A 26,936-nucleotide genomic window follows, 5' to 3' on the forward strand; every position below is an offset into this window, starting at 1 on the left:
CCGTCTCTGTGTCACATGTTGCTGGACTCAAGATTACTTGACCAGCCTTGGCACCAACCGTTGCTACGGAGATACATTTTCAGAGCAGCAGATTGGCCACTGATGATAAGTTACATTGAGAGATATTGCCAGAGGAGTCTTCAAATGTTATGTAGCAAGTGGAGGCACTCCGAATTTCTCCTACCCTAATTCCTTAATTATCCTCACCCAGTTCTGTACTCTGAACCACTTATAGCTTGTATCTACAAATGGCCAGAGTTCTATACGCAGTCCACACAATCTTCCACTCATCGATTATTTGTCTGAGGTAAGACCCATATTGCAGAAGTGATGTGTCCTTCACGCTCCCTCTCAGGACAACAGTATGCAAAGATGGGCAGCATGAATGTTCAAAGGCTTGTTTCATCTGTAGGAGAGTGTCAAAGAGATGGTGAAAAAAGCAAACAAGTAGACTCTTGAAGACAGACATGAACTATCCTGAGAAAAGTCTACTAACAATGTTTCAAGAAGCAGATTTAAATGATGACTCTAGGAATATGCTACAGCCCCCTATGTATTGCTCACACAGGGATTGTAAGAACAGGATCAGAATAATTACAACACACACACAGAGGCATTCAAACAATCATTCTTCCCGCATTCCATATCCGAACAAAAAGAAACCCTAATAACTGGTATAATAGGCTGTAGCCTTTGCCTTGCACTTCACAGCCGTTTGCAAAATACAGATACAGATTACAGATGTAGACGTGATGGAAGTAGCCATAAATTATTTGGTTTGTTCTCGTCCAATCCCTGTGGAAGTTTCATTATTTACTTATTAGTTATTTGATCATTTTACATATACTTTCTATTACAAAACTGTTGTCGTTCTTGTTTGTTGTGCCTGCTTGACTGAGACAATGGCTGCCATACTGGATGTAGGTGTGGTGTTTACCAATATCTACCACTTTGGTGTGAACATCTGTGTTGTATATTGGGAACTATCCCAGTTGGTGCATTCAGCTTTCAGTAAAGTAAGTACCTATGAGTGATGACAGCCTTAAAATGAACAGATTCTTAGGCAGTGATACACAGAAATCACAAACTGATATTACTAACTAATGTGATTACTGTTTTCTGAGTTAAGAATATTTTTCAGGATACCCATGAGGCTATGCAGACTGATAAAGATACTTGCCAAATTATTTGCATACATTCAACAAGTTCCATAATGAGACCAGCCTTATTTGAAAGCTTTTTTTTTACCTCTTGCCTAGATTTTCGAAATTGTATTAGCTATCTCAGGTCATTATTCACATCAAATGCTAGAGGAACATTCCTCTCACTATATAACTTGTTTCCCCACCACAGCTATGACTTCCTAAGGCTTGCATTGAAATATGGCATGCCAGAGCTCAGATAGTTTCAACATCATACAAGGTTAGGTTTGGTTTCTTTCTCTTTTGATATCTGCGTAACTGTATGCATTAGATCTCTTCCCACTTCTTCACTGAGTCTTCTTTTGATTTAATATTATCCACTGCACACTGGACCTGTTCCAAGCCCTCAAGGTTGCATATCATGTACATCTCCCTTTTAATTACTGTGTCACTCTATCCAACTTTGTAAACACTTTTCACTTTAACTCATTTATCTTCATATTTATATTCTTATGTCAACTGTGCACTTCACTCTCTTCACTAGTTTCAAGATACATTATACAATTGTGAATTATGCAGCTGCTCCTAACCACATACCCATTTCTTATTCTTTCATTAATATACAACAGTTTGCACTTCATTCATTTCATTAAGCACTTTTCTTGTCAACACCTTTTTTTCCATACAGAAGTCTTAATGTTCTCCACATTTCCCCTTCATTTTACTTTAGTGCTGACACAGAATTTTACATTCTTCATAGAGTGAGGCAATTGTCAAGTTACGAACCCAGTCCTCAATACTCACTTGGGTTTAGGACTTTTTCTGATGCTTTTTGGTTCTTTTATCTCTGACAGTGGTTTTCATACATATAAAAAATGCAAAGTTGCCCTGGTATTTGTTAAACTGTCAAGTCCCTCTGTAACATGCTGGTTGAGTTTGTTCAAACACTGGTATCATGGACCATGTCCTCTAAAGTATCAAGTTGTTCAACCTGACCTTCAGGAAGAGGACTGATTTGCCCCCCCCCCCCCCCCCCCCTCTTTTTTACTGTCTGAGGTATAAGCGTGATCAACAATAGCAAGATTACATGTAGCAAAACAATGTTTCAACGTGTTAACATTATATAATGCTCCGTCGCATAAATCTTTAGGAGCATTCTGTAAATGACTAACAAACAACCGTTTTCAGTTGCTTAAAGTCAACTGAAAATTTCAAGATATATTATTTATATTTCCGAAACTTCACACCAAACAATTTGTTTCCTTTGTAAATACTGAAAGTGTCTTAATCACGTTACTTCCAATTTGAAAGTAAATCAATAGTTCATTACATAATTTAGATTTTGTATGCATGAAATCAAATGCTTACCACCATTCATTTATAACACAGTGGACATGGAAAGATATTCTGTTCAGCTCAATGGGAAATTAAAAATACCACAATGATGGAAAATTTATTTATTTGTTTACGAGCACCTCCCAGAAAGTTTAGTGGCTGAAGAACAAACAATTGTTATCTAATGAAAAATCTATCAAACAACAATTGATATTAATTTCCATAATAAACAAAAAATTGGTTATTAATCACTTCAGCTCTCAGATACCAATGAATGAAAAACAAAAAAATATATTTTGTAGGTGATAAGGTAAAATTTAAGACTGAGTTACAGTTAGAGATACTGCAAATTACCATGTGGGTTATAATTTAATTGAGCATATAACACTATACTGCTCAATGGAATTAATTCATTTAATCATATGTTGTTGTTGTCTTCAGTCCTGAGACTGGTTTGATGCAGCTCTCCATTCTACCCTATCCCGTGCAAGCTTCATCATCTCCCAGTACTTACTGCAACCTACATCCTTCTGAATCTGCTTAGTGTATTCATCTCTTGGTCTTCCTCTGTGATTTTTACCCTCCACGCTGCTCTCCAATACTAAATTTGTGATCCCTTGATGCCTCAGAATATGTCCTACCAACCGATCCCTTCTTCTTGTCAAGTTGTGCCACAAACTCATCTTCTCCCCAATTCTATTCAATACCTCCTCATTAGTTACGTGATCTACCCATCTAATCTTCAGCATTCTTCTGTAGCACCACATTTCGAAAGCTTCTATTCTCTTCTTGTCCAAACTGGTTATCGTCCATGTTTCACTTCCATACATGGTTACACTCCATACAAATACTTTCAGAAACGACTTCCTGACACATCTATACTTGATGTTAACAAATTTCTCTTCTTCAGAAACGCTTTCCTTGCCATTGCCAGTCTACATTTTATATCCTCTCTACTTCGACCATCATCAGTTATTTTGCTCCCCAAATAGCAAAACTCCTTTACTACTTTAAGTGTCTCATTTCCTAATCTAATTCCCTCAGCATCACCCGACTTAATTCGACTACATTCCATTATCCTCGTTTTGCTTTTGTTGATGTTCATCTTATATCCTCCTTTCAAGACACTGTCCATTCCATTCAACTGCTCTTCCAAGCCCTTTGCTGTCTCTGACAGAATTACAATGTCACTGGCGAACCTCAACATTTTTGTTTCTTCTCCATGGACTTTAATACCTACTCCGAATTTTTCTTTTGTCTCCTTTACTGCTTGCTCAATATACAGATTGAATAACATTGGGGACAGGCTACAACCCTGTCTCACTCCCTTCCCAACCGCTGCTTCCCTTTCATGCCCCTTGACTCTTTATAACTACCATCTGGTTTCTGTACAAATTGTAAATAGCCTTTCGCTCCATGTATTTTACCCCTGCCACATTTAGAATTTGAAAGAGAGTATTCCAGTCAACATTGTCAAAACCTTTCTGTAAGTCTACAAATGCTAGAAATGTAGATTTGCCTTTCCTTAATCTATTTTCTAAGATAAGTCGCAGGGTCAGTATTGCCTCACGTGTCCCAACATTTCTGCGGAATCCAAACTGACCTTCACCGAGATCGGCTTCTACCAGTTTTTCCATTCATCTGTAAAGAATACATGTTAGTATTTTGCAGCTGTGACTTATTAAACTGATAGTTCGGTAATTTTCACATCTGTCAACACCTGCTTTCTTTGGGATTGGAATTATTATATTCTTCTTGAAGTCTGAGGGAATTTCGCCTGTCTCATACATCTTGCTCACCAGATAGTACAGTTTTGTCAGGACTGGCTCTCCCAAGGCCGTCAGTAGTTCTAATGGAATGTTGTCTACTCCTGTGGCCTTGTTTCGACTCAGGTCTTTCAGTGCTCTGTCAAACTCTTCACGCAGTATCATACCTCCCATTTCATCTTCATCTACATCCTCTTCGATTTCCATAATATTGTCCGCAAGTACATCGCCCTTGTATAGACCCTCTATATACTTCTTCCACCTTTCTGCTTTCCCTTCTTTGCTTAGAACTGGGTTTCCATCTGAGCTCTTGATATTCATACAAGTGGTTCTCTTTTCTCCAAAGGTCTCTCTAATTTACCTGTAGGCAGTATCTATCTTACCCCTAGTGAGATAAGCCTCGACATCCTTACATTTGGCCTCTAGCCATCCCTGCTTAGCCCTTTTGCACTTCCTGTCGATCTCATTTTTTGAGACATTTGCATTCCCTTTTGCCTGCTTCATTTACTGCTTTTTTATATTTTCTCCTTTCAACAATTAAATTCAATATTTCTTCTGTTACCCAAGGATTCCTACTAGCCCTCGTCTTTTTACCTACTTGATCCTCTGCTGCCTTCACTACTTCATCCCTCAGAGCTACCCATTCTTCTTCTACTGTATTTCTTTCCCCCATTCCTGTCAATTGTTCCCTTATGCTCTGCCTGAAACTCTGTACAACCTCTGGTTTAGTCAGTTTATCCAGGTCCCATCTCCTTAAATTCCCACCTTTTTGCAGCTTCTTCAGTTTTAATCTACAGTTCATAACCAATAGATTGTGGTCAGAGTCCACATCTGCCCCCGGAAATGTCTTTCAATTTAAAACCTGGTTCCTAAATCTCTGTCTTACCATTATATAATCTATCTGATACCTTCTAGGTATCTACACTTAATCATATAGCAATTCAATAAAAGGAACATCCTTGACAGCTTTCAAAGCTCCAAAGACCAGTCTCTGCAAGACACACAATTCTTTTAAAGGCATGTGAAATCCCAGTGGATGAAAAGTGGGTAAACTTGAGACCTTCCTATCAATTTGCTGTTTGGCTTCCTGGCTTCAACATTACATACTGAGCCTAATTCACCCATTTACTCACACAGACTACTCCATAAATGCTATACTGATGGAGAGGTTTCAGGGATGTGGAAATAGTCCAGTTATTGTTGGGATTTTGTGAACAAAATATTTGTTATGTATGTGAGCAGTGAGTTAACATGTATAGATCTCTCTACCTATTACGTGTATTCTTAGGTATTTAAGCTAAATGTTCTATCTTGTGTACCTCGTGTAGTCTCATGCTTTTGTAACCTATGGAAACACATTAAATGTAGAAATGTTTCTCCATCAATATTATTTTATTGCACAGATATATAATTCAACAATTGAACTGAATAAGTTTATCCAGTGAATGGTGGAAAACTAAATATTTTCTGTGAACAGTTTATAATTTACAGCAATTATATTGTAACTGCACAAATGGCTTCTGCCCAAATAGCACAGACTGGGAAGCCCATGGGTTGAGAGAATTATGCACCTTTGACAACAGTTGGATTACCTTTGGAATGTCATGGATGGAACCTTAAAGTCAACATATTCAAATTTCCAGAACAAAAATTGTAAGGCAAAATCCAATTACTTTTTCTAGCCAATCCTGTAAATTACATTCATAAAGAAAAATAAACTATAGAAGGCAGTTGTAATTTCCTTCCTTTGAGTAATGAGTTTTCAATATGTACCCACGTTTACTTCCTTAGAACCAACCAAGGACAAATTGAGATAAATATTTGTTACTTTTCATGGCATGGTTGAAAGACAGGGTAATCGTTGAAAGATGACAATGTTACCAAGTACGTCAATGAACAGTTTAGGCAACAACTGAGTGAATTTGGAATTAGACATAAAACTACAATTTGCTACAGTTCTGCTCAAAATGGAGTAGCAGAATGGGCTAACAGAACAATCTTAGAGAAAGCAAGGAACATATTAAAGGATGCAGAATTACCAAAATGTTGTTGGACAAAGCAGTATGAACTGCAGTGTATCTATACAACAGATTGCCTACTAAAGCTGCATGAACCAAGATCCCGTAAGTAGTCTAGACTGGTGAGAAACCTGGTCTAGATCTAAGAGTTTTTGGATGTAAGGGCATGGTACAAATTCCCAAACAACTTATAAGAAAATGGGACTCAAAATCCAAAAAATATATTTTTAGTGCGAAGATGCCCGAAACAGACAGTTAATAACTAGCAGAAATCTAACATTTTTAGAATCTGGTGAAAATGAAACAAATGATGAAAAGTGCGTACAGATATTAATTTCAAAGAAGACATCTAAAAACATACAAAAGCACCAGTAAATTTAGTAAGAAACTCCAGTAGCATAGGATGTCATTTTTAATGCTAATCACATGTAATGAAATTTAAGTTGTATCCAGCTTATGAGATGTATATGTCTGCTCACAGATTCTACAATGAACATCTTATGGTTGAACAAACCTTGACCAGTCCAAATACAGATAACTGGTAGAAAAGGAATTACAATCTTTCTCCAAGAATGACACTTATGAATGGGTTGATGCACCACAAGGAAAGAAACCATTACAAGTAAGAGTGAGTGAGTTAGTTAGTTGGTTGCGTGTTCCATTGATCAATCGCACAGTACGGTAGCCATTATGATGTGGAACGTGTCAAGTGCACAAGAAATGTACATTGAAACAATATATATATATATATATATATATATATATTAAAAAACAAAGATGATGTGACTTACCAAATGAAAGTGCTGGCAGGTCGACAGACACACAAACAAACACAAACATACACACAAAATTCAAGCTTTCGCAACAAACTGTTGCCTCATCAGGAAAGAGGGAAGGAGAGGGAAAGACGAAAGGATGTGGGTTTTAAGGGAGAGGGTAAGGAGTCATTCCAATCCCGGGAGCGGAAAGACTTACCTTAGGGGGAAAAAAGGACGGGTATACACTCACGCGCGCACACACACACACACACACACACACACACACACACACACACACACACACACACATATATATCTCCATCCACACATATACAGACACAAGCAGACATATTTAAAGACAAAGAGTTTGGGCAGAGATGTCAGTCGAGGCAGAAGTGCAGAGGCAAAGATGTTGTTGAATGACAGGTGAGGTATGAGTGGCGGCAACTTGAAATTAGCAGAGATTGAGGCCTGGTGGATAACGGGAAGAGAGGATATATTGAAGAGCAAGTTCCCATCTCCGGAGTTCGGATAGGTTGGTGTTAGTGGGAAGTATCCAGATAACCCAGACGGTGTAACACTGTGCCAAGATGTACTGGCCGTGCACCAAGGCACGTTTAGCCACAGGGTGATCCTCATTACCAACAAACACTGTCTGCCTATGTCCATTCATGCGAATGGACAGTTTGTTGCTGGTCATTCCCACATAGAATGCGTCACAGTGTAGGCAGGTCAGTTGGTAGATCACGTGGGTGCTTTCACACGTGGTTCTGCTTTGATCGTGTACACCTTCCGGGTTACAGGACTGGAGTAGGTGGTGGTGGGAGGGTGCATGGGACAGGTTTTACACCGGGGGCAGTTACAAGGGTAGGAGCCAGAGGGTAGGGAAGGTGGTTTGGGGATTTCATAGGGATGAACTAACAGGTTACGAAGGTTAGGTGGACGGCGGAAAGACACTCTTGGTGGAGTGGGGAGGATTTCATGAAGGATTGATCTCATTTCTGGGCAGGATTTGAGGAAGTCGTATCCCTGCTGGAGAGCCACATTCAGAATCTGATCCAGTCCCGGAAAGTATCCTGTCACAAGTGGGGCACTTTTGTGGTTCTTCTGTGGGAGGTTCTGGGTTTGAGAGGATGAGGAAGTGGCTCTGGTTATTTGCTTCTGTACCAGCTCAGGAGGGTAGTTGCGGGATGCGAAAGCTGTTGTCAGGTTGTTGGTGTAATGCTTCAGGGATTCCGGACTGGAGCAGATTCGTTTGCCACGAAGACCTAGGCTGTAGGGAAGGGACCGTTTGATGTGGAATGGGTGGCAGCTGTCGTAATGGAGGTACTGTTGCTTGTTGGTGGGTTTGATGTGGACGGACGTGTGAAGCTGGCCATTGGACAGGTGGAGGTCAACATCAAGAAAAGTGGCATGGGATTTGGAGTAGGACCAGGTGAATCTGATGGAACCAAAGGAGTTGAGGTTGGAGAGGAAATTCTGGAGTTCTTCTTCACTGTGAGTCCAGATCATGAAGATGTCATCAATAAATCTGTACCAAACTTTGGGTTGGCAGGCCTGGGTAACCAAGAAGGCTTCCTCTAAGCGACCCATGAATAGGTTGGCGTACGAAGGGGCCATCCTGGTACCCATGGCTGTTCCCTTTAATTGTTGGTATGTCTGGCCTTCAAAAGTGAAGAAGTTGTGGGTCAGGATGAAGCTGGCTAAGGTATTGAGGAAAGAGGTTTTAGGTAGGGTGGCAGGTGATCGGCGTGAAAGGAAGTGCTCCATCGCAGCGAGGCCCTGGACGTGCGGGATATTTGTGTATAAGGAAGTGGCGTCAATGGTTACAAGGATGGTTTCTGGGGGTAACGGATTGGGTAAGGATTCCAGGCGTTCGAGAAAGTGGTTGGTGTCTTTGATGAAGGATGGGAGACTGCACGTAATGGGTTGAAGGTGTTGATCTACGTAGGTAGAGATACGTTCTGTGAGGGCTTGGTAACCAGCTACAATGGGACGACCAGGATGATTGGGTTTGTGAATTTTAGGAAGAAGGTAGAAGGTAGGGGTTCGGGGTGTCGGTGGGGTCAGGAGGTTGATGGAGTCAGGTGAAAGGTTTTGTAGGGGGCCTAAGGTTCTGAGGATTCCCTGAAGCTCCGCCTGGACATCAGGAATGGGATTACCTTGGCAAACTTTGTATGTGGTGTTGTCTGAAAGCTGACGCAGTCCCTCAGCCACACACTCCCGACGATCAAGTACCACGGTCGTGGAACCCTTGTCTGCCGGAAGAATGATGATGGACTGGTCAGCCTTCAGATCACGGATAGCCTGGGCTTCAGCAGTGGTGATGTTGGGAGTAGGATTAAGGTTTTTTAAGAAGGATTGAGAGGCAAGGCTGGAAGTCAGAAATTCCTGGAAGGTTTGGAGAGGGTGATTTTGAGGAAGAGGAGGTGGGTCCCGCTGTGACGGAGGACGGAACTGTTCCAGGCAGGGTTCAATTTGGATAGTGTCTTGGGGAGTTGGATCATTAGGAGTAGGATTAGGATCATTTTTCTTCGTGGCAAAGTGATATTTCCAGCAGAGAGTACGAGTGTAGGACAGTAAATCTTTGACGAGGGCTGTTTGGTTGAATCTGAGAGTGGGGCTGAAGGTGAGGCCTTTGGATAGGACAGGGGTTTCGGATTGGGAGAGAGGTTTGGAGGAAAGGTTAACTACTGAATTAGGGTGTTGTGGTTCCAGATTGTGTTGATTGGAATTTTGAGGTTTTGGAGGGAGTGGAGCTGGAAGTGGGAGATTGAGTAGATGGGAGAGACTGGGTTTGTGTGCAATGAGAGGTGGTTGAGGTCTGCTGGAAAGGTTGTGAAGGGTGAGTGAGTTGCCTTTCCGGAGGTGGGAAACCAGGAGATTGGATAGTTTTTTGAAGTGAAGGGTGGCATGCTGCTCTAATTTGCGGTTGGCCTGTAGGAGGATGCTCTGAATAGCCGGTGTGGATGTGGGAGAGGAAAGATTGAGGACTTTTATTAAGGATAGGAGTTGGCGGGTGTGTTCATTGGCTGAGCTGATGCGTAGAAGAAGGATTAGGTGGGTGAGGGCAATGGATTGTTCAGTTTGGAACTGGTATAGGGGCTGATGGAAAGAAGGGTTGCAGCCAGAGATGGGAACTTTAAGTGTGAGGCCTTTGGGGGTTATGCCAAATGTCAGACAAGCCTGAGAAAATAAAATATGCGAGCGTAATCTGGCTAGGGTGAAGGCATGTTTGCGGAGGGAATGTAAATAAAACTTAATGGGGTCGTTGTGGGGGTGTTGTGAGGGTGACATGGTATTAGAAGGTGGAAAGTGTAACATGAGGTTGAAATGAAAATGAAAGATAAAAATATATGGGGAGAGATAAGGGTGAAGTAGAAAATAACTGGAGATCTGGTATGAAAAAATGCGAAAAAGTGTTGGTTAAGTTGATCCTGTGGTGAACTTGGGTTGGTAGACAGCGATGTGCATGAAGGTTAGGTGGTTGTGTTGCCGCTAAAACACGTTAAAGGACGGAGAAATTCGGGAAAATTTCGAAAAAACGTGTAAATGTATTAAAAGGCGTGGTGTTGTGGTGAAAGATTACGAAAATGAGGCTAACAATTGTAAATAATGACGTTAAAACCTGTGGAGAGCGGCTAAAAATGATCAGTGATGTACGAAAAACGGAAGTGGAAATAAAGTAAAAGTTATTAGAACTAGCCGAAATGGTTGTTGAATACGTGAAAGCAGCTGTTATTGAACTTATATATATATATCCTTTCGTCTTTCCCTCTCCTTCCCTCTTTCCTGACGAAGCAGCCGTTGGTTGCGAAAGTTAGAATTTTGTGTGTATGTTTGTGTGTCTATCGGCCTGCCAGCGCTTTCTTTTGGTAAGTCACATCATCTTACAATACAGAGTTAAAGATTAATATTTCTATTATTTACCCCATTCCCTTAAATGGCACAAAATGCATATACTATAATTATAGATTTATTTATTCATATTCAAGAATTCATCTATGGTATAGAAGGAGTTGTCAAGGAGACATGATTTCAATTTATTTTTGAAGCTATTACTGCTGTCTGTCAGACACCTTATTTCATCTGCTAATTTGCTGGAAATTTTTATATCACCATATTTTACCACTTTCTGTGCCAGAGATAGGTTGATTAAAGGATAGTGTAAGACTTTCTTTTTTCTGGTTTTATAATCATGAATGTCACTGTTGTTTTTAAACTGGTCCATGTTGTTGAGAACAAATTTCATTAGTGAGTAAATGTACTGTGAGGCTGTTGTACGAATTCCCCATATTTTAAAAAGATGCCTACAAGATGTGCGACTATGAACCCCACACATTATTCTAACCACTTTCTTTTGAGCAGTGAATACTTTTTGTCTAAATGTTGAGTTACACCAAAATGTTATTCCGTATGACATCAGAGAGTGAAAGTATGTTAGCTCATTAATTTCTATATCCTCAAAATTGGAAATTATTCTGATTGGAAAAGTTGCTGAACCTAGTCGATTTAGAAGATCCAAAATATGAATTTTCCAATTAAGATTCTCATCTGTACAACCAAAAACTTAGTATACTCTACCCTGTCTACTGACTTCTGCTGATGTGTTACATTTATTGAAGGAACTGTACTTTTCCCAGCAGAAAATTGGATGTAGTGTGATTTTTCAAAGTTTAGAGCAAGCCCATTTGCAGAAAACCAATTAATGACTTTTCCAAAGACCTTATTTGTATCGTTTTCAATTGGACTTTCTTTTACTGGATTAATAACGATGCTTGTATCATCAGTAAACAGTGTCAGTTCAGCTTCCTGTTTCAGATAAAAATGGAGGTCATTCACATATATCAAGAACAGAAGGGGACCCATGATTGAACTCTGTGGAACACCCAATGTAATTTCACCCCAATTAAATGAAGAGGCAAACTTATTTAAATCACTTGACCCATATAACGAAACTTTTTGCTTCCTTTTCTGTAGGTATGACTTAAACCACTCGTATGCTATTCCATTTATACCATAGAATTGTACTTCTGTAACATAATGTCGTGGTTCACACAATCAAATGCTTTGGACAAGTTACATGAAATTCCTATTGGTGACATTTTACTATTTAAAGACTCTATTATGTGGACAGTGAAATTGTATATTGCTGTCTCAGTGGAACATCATTTTTGAAATCCAAACTGGGATTTACTAAGTATCCCATTACTGTTGAGATGGCTAACCACTATTGAGTACATTACTTTCTTGAAGGTTTTTGAAAATGCTGAAGCAAGGATACTGGCCGATAATTATTGACATCTGTGGTGTCCCTCTTTTTGTAGAGAGGCCTGACAATGGCATATTTTAACCTTGAGTTAGTGATGAATTATGTATGTGACTCAGAACATCAGCTGTAATTGCTCCACATTGTTTTAATATCTTATTAGAGATGTCATCTACTCCAACAGAACATTTATTTTTCAGAGATTTAATAATTTTACTTATATCACAAGAGATTGTTAGGTGAAACTTAATCTGACTAAATTCCTTCCATGTACTGTCTGGCTTTTTCTTTTGAACTGTTCTCACCAATTTTTTCTCCTACACTTACGAAATGGTCACTGAATACATTAGCTACTTGTGTACTGTTGGTTAGGATGGTCTCATTCTCTTTAATAGTAATACCACCTACCCCAGTGGTTACTTTTCCTGTCTGCCTTCTAACAACATTCAATTCTGATTTTATTTTATTGCCGGAGTTGTTAATTTCTTCTCTAACATACATATATCTTGATTTCCTTACAACTTTTCTCAGTATGTTACAATAATTGTTATAGTGCAAAACTACTTCTGGATCTTTAATAGTTTTTGCTGTCTGATACAGTTTTCTTTTTCTTTCTGAAGAGACTTTAACACCTGTAATAATCCAAGGTTTCTTGGAAAAGTGTGTGGTGTTACACTTGGTAATTTTCTTTAGGAAACAATGTTCAAAGAGGGATATAAATTTATCAAGAAATATGTTGCACTTATCATTAACATTTGGCTCATAATATACATCTCCCTGATTAACAATTCTTAAGCTTTCTCTGAATTGCTGTATAGATACTGGATTGAGTGACCTCACACTTTTACTTAATGCATAACATTGCAGAGCTATATGAAGTGGGACAAGCATGTAATGGCAGTTATGGGGAGGGCGGATGGTCGTCTTCGGTTCATTGGTAGAATTTTGGGAAGATGTGGTTCATCTGTAAAGGAGACCGCTTGTAGAACGCTAGTGCGACCTATTCTTGAGTAATGCTTGAGCGTTTGGGATCCCTATTAGGTCGGATTGAGGGAGTACATAGAAGCAATTCAGAGACGGGCTGCTAGATTTGTTACTGGTAGGTTTGATCATCACGCGAGAGTTACGGAAATCCTTCAGGAACTCGGGTGGGAGTATCTAGAGGAAAGGAGGCGTTCTTTTTGTAAATCGCTGCTGAGGAAATTTAGAGAACCAGCATTTGAGGATGACTGCAGTAAAATTTTACTGCCGCCAACTTACATTTCGCGGAAAGACCACAAAGATAAGATAAGATAGATTAGGGCTCGTACAGACGCATATAGGCAACCATTTTTCCCTCGTTCTGTTTGAGAGTGGAACAGGGAGAGAAGATGCTAGTTGTGGTACGAGGTACCCTCCGCCATGCACTGTATGGTGGATTGCAGATGTAGAATGGTTTCCGAACTGTACACCCTGTTAGGTTTTGTAAGTTAATCAGTTGTGTATGATGGTCCGACAACCCATTTACCATAAGGAAAGCATGTGTTTGTTTTACATCCTCTTTCTGTACAAATACATTATCTATTAATATGCTACTGTTTTGAGCTGTATGTATAGGGAAATTGATCACTGATTCTAAGTTATATGTAGTTAATAATACTTCTAGTTCACTTTTCCTATCAGAATTACTTAGAAAATTTACATTGAAATCACCACAGATTAACAATTTATTCTTTTTGTCTGGCAAACAGCATAATAGGGAAGGAAATACGAAAGCGTCCGATCCCAACCGTCTGCTTTGACCCATGACGTCACAAATATGGCAGAAACAAAAACAAACACACACACTTTCCACAAGAAGCCTAATGACACTAACAGGACAAGCGCGGGAAATGGGGTGTTTTGGGTGGGGGGTAAACTAAATATAAACAAATTTAGACGCCTTGCATAGCTACAACATGTAAGTGAAGACAGCCATGCATGAATACCCACCCACCTCCCCAGGGGTCGTAACCCCTGCAACCCATAGAAGATAAGATGCTTCAGTAGCTGATTGGTGGTTTTTGTCTTTTTTAAAAAAAAAAAAAAAAATCTCACAAGATAGAACGAACAGATCAGAAAGATAAATATAATAAACTAAAATAGAAATTCGAGGAAACAGATAATTAAAATAAGTAATAAGTGTCCTTAAATAAAAAAAAAACCTCACGAGATAGAACGAACAGATCAGAAAAGTAAATAAAATAAGATAAAACAGAACTGGAGACAGCCACACTCAAACCAAACTCCGCGCCGTCATGACGTCGCACACGACAACACCCTTACATCACGGGTCAAAGCCGACACGTGGGATCGGACACTTCTGTCGACCCATAGGGAGTCAAACTTTTTTGTGAACAGCTCCCAGTCTCCTAATGGGAGATGTGTCTTTAGTAGTAAAAATCCTGAAGATGCAATACAAATTTTGAAGCTTATTTGGTAATCAAAGGCTTCTCTCGGCTAGAGGACACAGACTACAAAGAAACATTCTCATATGTAGAAGAATATGCTCATTTAAGATACCTCCTATCCGCTGCCATAAAAGAAAATTTTTAATTCACTACATGGATGTGAAGACCATATTTATCAATGACAAACTGAGTAGCAATTTTTGTGATTTCACCAGAAAACTCTTCAAGAAAAGAGTAAAACTTGGCTTCTGAAAAGTGGCATGCATGGTCTTAAACAGAGTGCTTACTGTTGGACTCAGTGCTTACGTAAAGCATTAACAAAGATGAACATGAGCCGATCAGTAGCTGGTCCAATACATATCATAGAAGAAACTGTAATTTTGGCCATGTGGTTGATGATATTTCTATTTTGACACAAAATGAAAGTTCGATGAACAGTTCCAAGAAACAACTTCAATCTGATTTTGATGTTAGATGAAGAGTAACAATATCCAGATATGAAGATCATAAAAAGTGACAAAAGAGAATTGTTGATTGAACAACCAATGTACACAATGAGAATCCTACAAAAATATGGCATGAATATCTGTAAGCCAGTTTCCACAGTGCTAGAACAGGGTGTGAAGTTGTCAGTAGCAGAAGAAGATGAAATGAGGAAAAAGTAAGTATCCTACTTGGAGACAAAAGGACTTCTCTAATATTTAGGTCAAACTTCCGAGCCAGATATTGTATTTGCCAAGTATATGGCATTTTAACCTTTCAATAAGAGTTATGGATAAGGACTCTTAAATAGGTAAAATTAGGCCGCATATGATTATTGAGCCGACCAGCGCTAACAAGTTAGCTCAGAACCAAACAAGTGTGCGATCCAAGTACATTGAAATTGGCATAATTTCACTGGGTACCACCTAAAACAAAAAGATACCACGAAAAATGTTTTCTAATTTACTGACCAAGTCTCTCAGGACATAAAAATTCCAGAAATTGGTTAAATTTATGATTTAATCACAAAGTGCAACGCATTGTGCTCTGAGATGGTGTGGTGTTCGACAAGATTGAAGCACATAAAAATATTTGTTCAAAGTTGCAGGTTGGGATCTGGCGAACAAAAATTTTTTTGTGTATGCCGGCCGGTCATATACTATGTAAATACTTACATGTATTCTTACATCACCAAACTAGTTTCGTGTTACATGGCTGATGTAGTATGCTTTTGTAAATTGTCGGGAACATATTGAATAGAGTAAAATGTATGTTCCTATATACTGTTCTTCCGTAAATGTTATTTTACTGCGAAAATATATAAATCAAAACGTAAACACTCGCAAAAAAGCAGCAACTGCGGACTAATTATATAAAGGATGGAAACAAGTAATTACAGCTAATATTAATCGCGCTAAGTCGTTCACAATCAGAATTAATTCTAGATTTTTACTACCCGATCTCAAATAACGATATCGTTTCCAAAGACACTGTCCGTCGCAATATTACGTACATTTACATTAAAACTACTAACCTGTATCAGTTCGTCCAGACTTTCTTGCAACGTATTCCCTAATGTTGTATTCCTATAAAGCTGGTATGACATTTTAGTCACTTTAACCTTTTGATGGGTTGGATAATAACAATAAAGTGGTTAATACACAGTACACACTAAACAAACAGTAATTTCTACAGACGCCTCATACCACTCGGCGCTCAGCAACCGATTGTCTTTGGAATTTGGAAATACTTCCACTTGACATGCCAAACGTAGGGCAACAAATCACTATAAAGGCCAATTCACCCTAAGCGTCACGGCGCGGCCACGTCACGTCGAGGAGCATTTACTTTGGTCGAATGGCTGTCCTCAACTGTCTCTTTCGCGGGGGTTCGATCTTCGCAAGATGGTTTTCCACCTTTTATACGCGCGAAGTGGACATACACATCATGGTACCTCATGTTCGTGGATGCTGGTGTCCACGTTTCTACGAAATTGACATTTATTGGACGGAAATTACAGAGAGAAGACAGAAGTGCAAAACTACACAAAAAAGAGTTGGATCCGAAAAATGTCATTAAGAGATACAGAAGGGGAATTTCACACACTGCACAAGGAGCTCGAAGAAGAGGAATATTCATTTCATATTTTTGGAAGTCGAAGCATCATTTCCTTTTCTGTTGTTTTGCTAAAATGAACACAGTTTTATGTGTTGCCATCGCATCCCACGAAAAACTGGTTTGGTTTTTTTTTTTTTTTAATAAAAATGGTTCTGAGCACTATGGGACTTAACATCTGTGGTCATCAGTCCCCTAGAACTTAGAACTATTTAAACCTAACTAACCTAAGGACATCACACACATCCATGCCCGAGGCAGGATTCGAACCTGCGACCGTAGCAGTCGCGCGGTTCCGGACTGAGCGCCTGAACCGCTAGACCACCGCGGCCGGCAAAAACTGGTTTGTTTGAGGTTAAGTTTCTCTTCATAAATTCTTGTTTTAAAGATAAGTAACTATTTTGTGGCATATAAAGGAGAACACTTAAATATATCATTCACTTATGTACAGCACTACAGCATGCTTGGATAAGAAAACAACAGACTGACATGGAGTAACTATTTCAGCATTATTGCATGGAACATGGAACTTATATAAAAACACCTTGCATAACATATTGCAAGACACAGAAAATAATTAACACTTAACTCTCCTCTTTATTTATTTTTCTTCTTAATTCTTGAAACACGTTTACAGTCTGTGAGTTAGTGAGTATTTCAGCAAGTTGACTTGAACTGTCCACATGTTTAAGTTTGACAGTCGTTCCCATGTGTTGTTGAATAAACTTTCGTGAAATTTCAATGTATTTCTTGCCTCTTGTTATTTTTCCGGGTCTAGTGAAGCAGGGGATACATGCCACCGGCTTTGAACAATGACGTCATTCCTTAGTCATAGATAGTAATGTCTTCACTTCGAGGCATAGAAGCGTCTCGCGGGCCCCGAGGAATCATGACGTCATATCATGGCATGACGTCGTCTCTCATGCAAGCCAATATCGCTGGTAGTTTTCGAAACGCGGATATTCTTTGAACATGGCATGCTGATGCCTTGTGGATTTGTGTATGATGGCGGGATTTGTGTGCGTTAAAGCTTTTCAATCACGGAAAAAAATTGATAATACTTGCCGCAAAAGCACGTGTTTGCAGACGAGAAAGGATAGTTTATATTCCAGACAATGGGCGGTAAGTAACTTCCGTTAGTAATCTTATCACGCGCAAGAAAACTAAAATGTATGGTAAATCTACAGAAATTTCATTCCTTGTGCCTATAGTATTCTGATGCATTATGTTACTCAGTAAAGTTTCTTTCAATGCATCTATGTGGATTATTTGTGGTAACGGCGTATTCTCATAACAAATGGCTTCGGTATTTAAGTTGCAATCATCGTAACTTTTTCCTGATCAAAAATTGTGTAGTAACTGTATTCTAACAGTAACCTGCACATTTGAAAACTTTTGAATGTTCACAATTAATCATTGTTCATAGTCAGTATTTTTGACAGTAAAATAGATATGAATTGCAGTGACTGAATCCAGGTTTGTGCGTGGTGTAATGTGTTTTTGTAATGGATGTTTCAGAGTTTCTGAAGTGAAAATCCAAGGAAGAGAAGACAACGAGAAGTAGCTTTTTTGTCTGTTTCATGGTTTATAGGCCTACTGGGAAACTCGTCATGTAAAAAAACGAGTAACGCATCCAGCTTGGTACCTCCATTGTGATGTGGAAATCCGAGCATTGTTAATAAAGAAATTAAATCTGTGTGTGTCTTTCTTTTGATTCCTTTATCATGTTGCTTATAGTAGACCAAATTTAATTAAAATACCCAGGTGATAATTTCAACATAAATTGGACTGTGTGCATAGCTGCTTCTCACAGGCAAAGTATAAATATTCACCATCCTATGGCATGCGTGTTCACTAGCCAGTTATGGCAAAAGAAATCACTGACTCAAAGCATAATTTGCTTGGTAGACATAATTGGAAATGGCCTTTTTAGTTATAAGTTTACATTATTAGATTTTAGTACTCCCTGAGAGATTATCTTCTGCATTTCTTGGCCCTGACATGATTGGGTCTGGAATACAGCATTAAGTGTGCTGCTCTGCTGTCAGCAGCATGGTAGTCAATGTGTTAAGCAGTCGTTTAGGAACTAGTGTGAAGTATATGCATCTGTACAGCCTTGGCTAAAAAGATACAGCTAGAATGCTAATTACTGTTTCAGGAATTATTATTTACACAATTAAATATATTATGTTAAATATGTATCTCAAACTGAATTCATGAATAACTTTGTAGTCATTTAAATAAAAATACCGCAAACCGAAAAATTGTCCTGAAATGGTAAGGGATATCAAATATAAGTAAATATTTTTCCTCGGTAAGATTAAAGTGTAAAATTGCTGATACCTGGTTGTTACCATAGGATCAGTGCTGGCCCCAGCAGAGCAATCTGCTGTGACCACCGGCACCTTCATGCCAGCCAACGGGTTAATACACAAAACAGGGCAGTGCAAGACTTGGTCCGTAATTGTCATTGGTTGAAGCAACTAAAATTAAATTTCTGAGGTATGCTGCAACTGTGTTATTGGTATATTCCCCAGCATGATTTAAAATCTTTGTATTGAAATGGCACTGACAGTGTGTAATATATTTTGCAACCGAGAATAGATAAAAATTTATGTGGGAGTATATTTCAAGAACCCCTTTCAATCCAAACCTGACAATTATATTGACACACCAGTAAACCCACTTGAATCGCACATTGGGTTACACAAGCATTAGCTGTAGAATAGGTAATTTACACAGAAAACTTTTCATACAAATTTTATTGTAAAGCACACTGAAGTTAAGGGAAAGATGCAATGCCCAGATGAGATAAATATGGACACACAATAACTCGTTTTGCTCAGATATATGGAAAATTAACTGTAGTATTATATGATGTATAACATATATATGACATATAACACATCTGAGGTGCAAATTTGTGGAGAGGAGAGATTACATTGAACCTGTTGTGTATGGTGCATATTTTGTTGCAGTGCTGGGATGATGTCATCCAGATTTCAAAATTAGGGGTCTTGTAATGAAACTCTCATCAGTTTTAATATTTAAAAATAAACACGCCTGAAAAAGGAAGCTGAATAGGACTTTAAATTAAATAGCAAAAATTTTCTTGTTTTGCACATTCACTGCAGCTGACACTTAAAAGCTCTTATTGACCTTTGTGTCAGCCACAGTGAACATGTTGAAGATTTTGAAGTAACAAAGTAGTTGTTGACATTCTGGTATTAATGGATGGCAGCAGGAAACACAGCAATGAAATAATGTGAATGACTTAAACCAGGAATTAAACAAGTCTACATAGCTTTGAACACAGTCATTTCACACTTCTTAGTCACTGCAATTTGTGTGCTATAACTAATGCAGCAACCTTTCATTTTCTCATCTTTGATCTGGGACACATGTCATATCTTACTTATTTTCCTAGAGCAACTCTAGGTTTACTAGATCCACATTTCAGAATTCTGGTAATTGTAGTCCTACTTCATGCTGAAAGTGTGGGTTGATAGCTGTCTCTTCAGATATGATCTCATCAACTGCCATTTCAGAAACTTGAAGGAAAATTGTGATTATTAAATTTTCTGTCAGTGATGAATATATCACTAATGTATATACCACACAAATATTCATGATGCTATAGAATAGTGCAGGGCCATCTTCTGGAACACCTGCTGGGTAACCTAAACAGTGCACTTCGCATCCAGTGCATCAATTTCTTCATAGGTAGTATCATAGTACGCTACTATCTCAGGCTTGATTGTTGCGATGCTCAGTGAAACAGCATTATGCCTTGAAGACACTAAACTAACAGCCTTCTTAAGTTTTTGAATGAAGGATATAAGTAAGTAATATATCCAAAAACAATTAAGTTTTACATTTTGCTGTAAGAAACTCGTTTTGAATCTTTCCTTTTATTATTATTTTGTACATGTGTGACCTTTTTGTGCCCTCTTCCCAGTTTGACAAGTACATCTGATTTACTTAATGAGGATATTTATAGTTACAAACAAAAAAAAAGAAAAAACATGTGGTGACAATGCAACCCGCGACCAAAGATCATCTTCCAAAACTTTACGAGCCTCCTGCTAACAAAGATCATCTTCCAAAACTTTACGAGCCTAGGAAGTAAGCACAATGATTTGGACATAATAGCATGTTTTAATAAACCAGATGTTTCAGTTATTACTGAGCACTGGTATACCAAAAAAGAACCTTATTATGCACCAATTAACAAAAAATTTCTGCTCGTCTTTCAGTAGGGTTATCAAACCTTATGGTGATGTTGCAAAAGTGCCAATAGTTGGTGCTCAATTCCTTACATGTTGAAGGTGTTACTGAACTTTCTGTGATAAGCTATAGATGGGAAATCTAATCTCTATCAATTGCTTGTAGAGAGAGATAGTAAATACTCTGGGAAAACGGCTGGGTAATAATGCTGATAATTGTTCACAGTTTAATAAAACCTTATCTAACACAAATCAGTTTTCACTCTTAAGAATGGCGAGTGGCTACACTGATCTAAAATTACTGACATGTAATACAGGGTACCCAGGACTTTGTACTGGGATACTTTCTTTTGTCGATTTATGTAAATGACAAAATACTGCTCCCCAAATTCAAGGATAGTTCTGTATGCTAATGCTACATCTATTGCATGCAAGTGTAAAGGTCATGAGCAACTACAAAAACTATGAAACTGTATTACAAATGAAATAATTCAGTATTTCTATGAAAGTCATCTCATTGTCAGCACAAGATAGCAGCAGTAATGGATTTTCACCCCACAAGACAGATTTTGAAATTCAGTTGTGCACTGGAACTGATATCAAAGAAAACTACTGCTTGGTTACAGTTAAACTTTCTATATTTAACATGTTATTACATGGAAACTAATTACTGTACAAGAACACAACTTGGTAGCATTAATGTCAAGGACATGAGGAAGAGAAATAATGCAGAATCAATTCAATTGAAACACTTTTAATGTTTCCAGAATGAGAAACATCCCCCAGGCTGTGGCTAAGCCATGTCTCCGCTATATCCTTTCTTTCAGGAGTGCTAGTTCTGCAAGGTTCGCAGGAGAGCTTCTGTAAAGTTTGGAAGGTAGGAGACGAGATACTGGCAGAAGTAAAGCTGTGAGTACCGAGCGTGAGTCGTTCTTCGGTAGCTCAGATGGTAGAGCACTTGCCCGCGAAAGGCAAAGGTCCCGAGTTCGAGTCTCGGTCGGGCACACAGTTTTAATCTGCCAGGAAGTATCACTTTTAATGTGCTGCTACAGTACACCACACCAGTACCATTACTGGTGACGGTGATGGAGGCTGCTATGAAAAGCTTGAGATTTTATTCAAATCTGATGTGGCAAGTTAACAAAACTTTTTATCCATGTGAGTAAAATTATTGTGTAAAATTGATAGCGCAGCTTCTTACAGAAGTCTTTTCAGAGCCCTTCGGAGTCTTTCACTTACATGTAACATATTTACTCCCTAAAAGTATTTGTTGTTCATAATAGGGGTAATTTTACTCTGTTCAGTGAAATGAACTTGCAAAATACTGGAAGTAAAAACAATGTCAATGTAGGCTATACATGGAATATCACATTCTGATTGAAAGTCTTTAACAGGTTGCTGCTAGACATTAGGCAGAAAACTGAAAATCCTAAGGTAATAAAAAAATACAAAGTAAAAAAATATTTTATTAGCTTCTCCTTCTATAACTATAATTAAACATAATGTTTCGACTCACGAATGCAATTGCTAGTTAATGTTAACACTAAGGTTCAAATTAACAGGATTTTAATGTTACCATTATATGAACAGCTGACAGTACTCATTGTAAAATTATGAAATGACTTGTATAAAGTATGAGAGAAAAACAGCACTTAAAAAAAAAACCTTTCTAGCTTTCAGGGTTGTTACTTCTTTCCTCTGGGAAGATGAATATAGTTTGTGACTGGAAATGAGGGGAAGATCACTTACACCACCCATATAGAACAATTATGTGACACATTCATGAGTACTGCTCCAATGTTTGAGATCCAGGTCAGATTTAAGCAACACATTGAAGCAACTCAGAGTCTGGATGCTATATAGGTTACCAGTAGTTTCAAACTATGTGTGAGTATAATGAGAATCCCTGGAGGGAAAATAATGTTCTTTTTGTACGACACTATTGAGAAAATTTAGAAGGCATGAGAAATCTGGGTTCAGATGGTAGGTAGCCTTTCTTCCCTCTCTCTGTTTGCGAGTGGAACAGGAAAGAAAATGATTTGTAGTGGTACAAGGTACCCTCCACCAGGTACCATTTGGTTGCTTGTGTAGTATGTATGTACATCAAAATACGGAAGAAAATTGTGACTGCCTACTACATTAAGAAGTAATAGTTGAACTAACCTAAGCTTTGTGATTTACTTCAAATGTTTTGTCCCACTGATATACTCTGACAATCAGTGACTTGCATTTATAGCAGTCTTACAATTTGGAGATGTCAGTAGGCTTACTGCTTGGATCTATTAATATTCCCTCATTGAGCTCTTTTTATCTTAAGATCACATAAACTGGATTTTTGAGAAACTACATACAGGGAGATGTGATTGGCATATAGCTGTTTGTTTACAGAAAAACAGCGATCAAAATTTAAGCATATTGGTAACACACACTGGGCAAGAGCACATATCTGGGCTAGAGCACTATACTGGATTTCGCCCCCTTCCCCCCCTTTCCCTAGAAACCTTGGCTGGAGTAATAACTATTTGTAGCATAGTCTGAGGTCTACATTAGGTTGAAAAGCGATAATTTCGTCGACAGTTGTGGAACACAGCGAATGAGAAATAACAGTTGTGATAACAGACAGACGTGTGGCTTTGCCTAATATTTGTTTGCGGCGTATTTAAATGCACTTTCCCACATTTAATGCATTTCTCATAATAAAAAAATAAAACTACTGGGTCATCCCCAAAAAACATATATTAGAAAATGAACAATCATCTGACGTGTTTTGATGCATATTATTTACAGATATCGTACACAAACTGGAAAAAATGCAATGGGCGTTCCACTACGTATCCTTTACCATATTTGATTTGTTTTTCCGCATTTGCTACTGCTGGTATGGGTTCAAAGACAAATTCGTGCTGCAGACGTCTCAGTGGTAGTTAGCCTACGTTGGTAAGCAGCAGTTAATGCGTTAAAAACATTTGTACACATTGTCCTCAGTACGTAATATGTGTTATGCTATAAATCACTCTGCCTTTCGACCAATAATTTTTTATCAATTGGCTTCAATCAATCACGTAAGACTCTAATGTGTAACTTTGACTACGCTGCGGATTATTATGTCACCATAATCCAGATTATTCGCATTCAAACCTTCTTTCTACAGTTAATTCTGTTAATGGAAGCTTCATTCAAACAATCTGGATTGATTTGACGTTCCAAAACAATAGCTGATGGCAAGTCTGTACAAACGCTGTGGCCAACGTGTGACGTCACTTACGTCAACAGAGTTGTTTACAGGTCTAGTCACCAGGCAGCGCTGTCACGCTTTCAGCCTTACTGATGACGTCATGAAGCGATTCCTCGGGGGCCCGCGAGACGCACGTTCGAGGCATAGACAATAAAACAGTTCTGTGTTCTAATAAGCGCTATCATTTAAATAATTGAATGTGAATCTAAAAGCGATCGCTTGATATTCGCTAAAACATTAAACGTGTGATTTAATTAAGTTAATTGTTTGTTTCTTATTCAGAGGTTGCAAATGTAACGTACGTGTATTTCCACCTATTCGTAAGTATGACCAGTTTATTCTATCTCGTGAGATTTTTTTTTAAAAAAAGCCAAATAACACTTATCAGCTACCGAAGCATCTGTATCTTAGAATCAGTTTATTCTATCTCGTGAGATTTTTTTTTAAAAGCCAAAAAAACACTTATCAGCTGCTGAAGCATCTGTATCTTAGGATCAGTTTATTCTATCTCGTGAGATTTTTTTTTTAAAAAGCCAAAAAACACTTATCAGCTACTGAAGCATCTGCATCTTAGGATCAGTTTATTCTATCTCGTGAGATTTTTTTTAAAAAAAGCCAAAAAACACTTATCAGCTACTGAAGCATCTGTATCTTCTAATGGGTGCAGGAGTTACGACTCACACCCAACCAACTCTGTTCTTGATTGATCGTTAGATCGGGTCTGGGGGCACCAAGTTCTTTCACTTTCATCCTATGGCTGTGTTCCAAGTTTTGGGTCTAGTGAAGCAGGGGATACAACCCGTCGGCTTTGAACAATGACGTCATTCCTTAGTCATAGATAGCAATGTCTTCACTTTGAGGCATAGATAATAAAGCAGTTCTGTGTTCTAATAAGCGCTATCATTAAAATAATTGAATGTGAATCTAAAAGCAATCGCTTGATATTCGCTAAATCATTAAACGTGTGATTTAATTAAGTTAATTGTTTGTTTCTTATTCAGAGGTTGCAAATGTAGCGTACATGTATTTCCACCTATTCGTAAGTAGGATCAGTTTATTCTATCTCGTGAGATTTTTTTTTTTTAAAAGCCAAAAAACACTTATCAGCTACTGAAGCATCTGTATCTTAGGATCAGTTTATTCTATCTCATGAGATTTTTTTTAAAAAAAGCCAAAAAACACTTATCAGCTACTGAAGCATCTGTATCTTCTAATGGGTGCGGGAGTTCCGACTCACACCCACCCACCTCTGTTCTTGATTGATCGTTAGATCGGGTCTGGGGGCACCAAGTTCTTTCACTTTCATCCTATGGCTGTGTTCCAATAAACAGCACATCTACAATTTGTATCCCATGTTCCACTTAGGGTTTACTGAAGCGGAGGATACATCGTTCAGGTGAAGAACAGGACAGTAATGCTAGTGAAAACGAAGAAATCGCCTTACGACAAACTCATATTCCGGACTGTACTTAAGCAACAGACTTCGAATGAGCTTTTAATTTTTATCGGGTTTCATTTGCGGTTTAGTGAAGCAGGGGATACATAGTTCAAGTGAACAACAGGACAGCAATGCTAGTTGAAACTAAGAAATCGACTACGCTGAACTTGTATACCGTACGGCACTTAAGCAATACAGTTCGAAAGACTTTCGAGATACAACTGACGTACATTTAACGTGATGTATTCTTTGCTAGTAATTTCATTCATTTCTTTCCATTGTATTTTGCGGAGAAATACTAAGATACAAACACGCGATATCGTTAACATGAAAATACTACTGGCCCTTACATATGTGAAATAAAGTTTATCTCTCTCACATTCCTTTGTTTCTCAACATTCTCCTCAGCTCTTTCATCTTTGTAATACATGCTCTCTGGCGACTTGTGACGTCATTGTTCAAAGCCGACGGGTTGTATCCCCTGCTAAACTAGACCCATTTTTCCTTCAAAAGTATTCTTCAACATATATATATTGCAGCTTGATTATCAGCTCAGAGTTCTGTTGGTTAATTCAAGCCTGACATTCTAGGTTATTGTCCAAGGTGTTGTATCCAACATATATCATCGATTGAAGAGACAGCAGTTCGGTATTCTGCTTCAGCAGTTGAAGTTGCCACAAGACATTACTTTCGAGCATACCAGACAATGGGCCCTCTTCGCATAATAAAAACTCTGCTGGTGGAGCATCTGGTTGCAATATCACCACCATAATCAGAATCAGTATAAGCAAGCAATGTTGAGCCTTCATCAAATACTATGCCATACTTCATAGCTCCTTTTGGATACTGAAAAATTTATTGCACCATTTTCCAGTGACTAACCATTGGTTTATTACTGAATCTGCTTATGTAATTAACAGCAAAACTAATATCCGGACGTGATATTGTTGCAAGATGCAGTAGACAGCCTGTAGTTTCTCTATAAGATTCAGTCCTTTCTAATGGTTCATCGTTGACAAGATTTACTTCATCTGTCATCATTCCACGCTCCATAGGTGTGGCAACTGAATTTAAATCATCGAACTTAAATTGTCTTAAGATTTTCTATGTATATGTAGATTGATGTACAAAGATTCCTTGCAAACTTATTTTAATTTTCATTCCAAGATCTGTCATTTGATTTCACATTTTCCTGTCAAATGTTATTTCAAATATCTGATTAA

The 26,936-nt window shown here is 38.4% G+C and overlaps 1 protein-coding gene across 1 annotated transcript in view; it reads right to left on the minus strand.

Annotated features, from left to right (window-relative positions):
• Window positions 1–16,460, minus strand: part of LOC126484784 (transcription initiation factor IIA subunit 2) — a 28,813-nt gene extending 12,353 nt beyond the window's left edge. The window contains exon 1 of the mRNA XM_050108384.1: window positions 16,234–16,460. Coding sequence (XP_049964341.1) covers window positions 16,234–16,305 — 72 coding nt within the window. The 5' untranslated portion in view covers window positions 16,306–16,460. The remainder of the gene's footprint in view (window positions 1–16,233) is intronic.
• Window positions 16,461–26,936: the final 10,476 nt, after the last annotated feature.

This window comes from Schistocerca serialis, chromosome 1 (genome assembly GCF_023864345.2).
Source record: "Schistocerca serialis cubense isolate TAMUIC-IGC-003099 chromosome 1, iqSchSeri2.2, whole genome shotgun sequence".
In the NCBI taxonomy this organism is placed as follows: Eukaryota; Metazoa; Arthropoda; class Insecta; order Orthoptera; family Acrididae; genus Schistocerca; species Schistocerca serialis.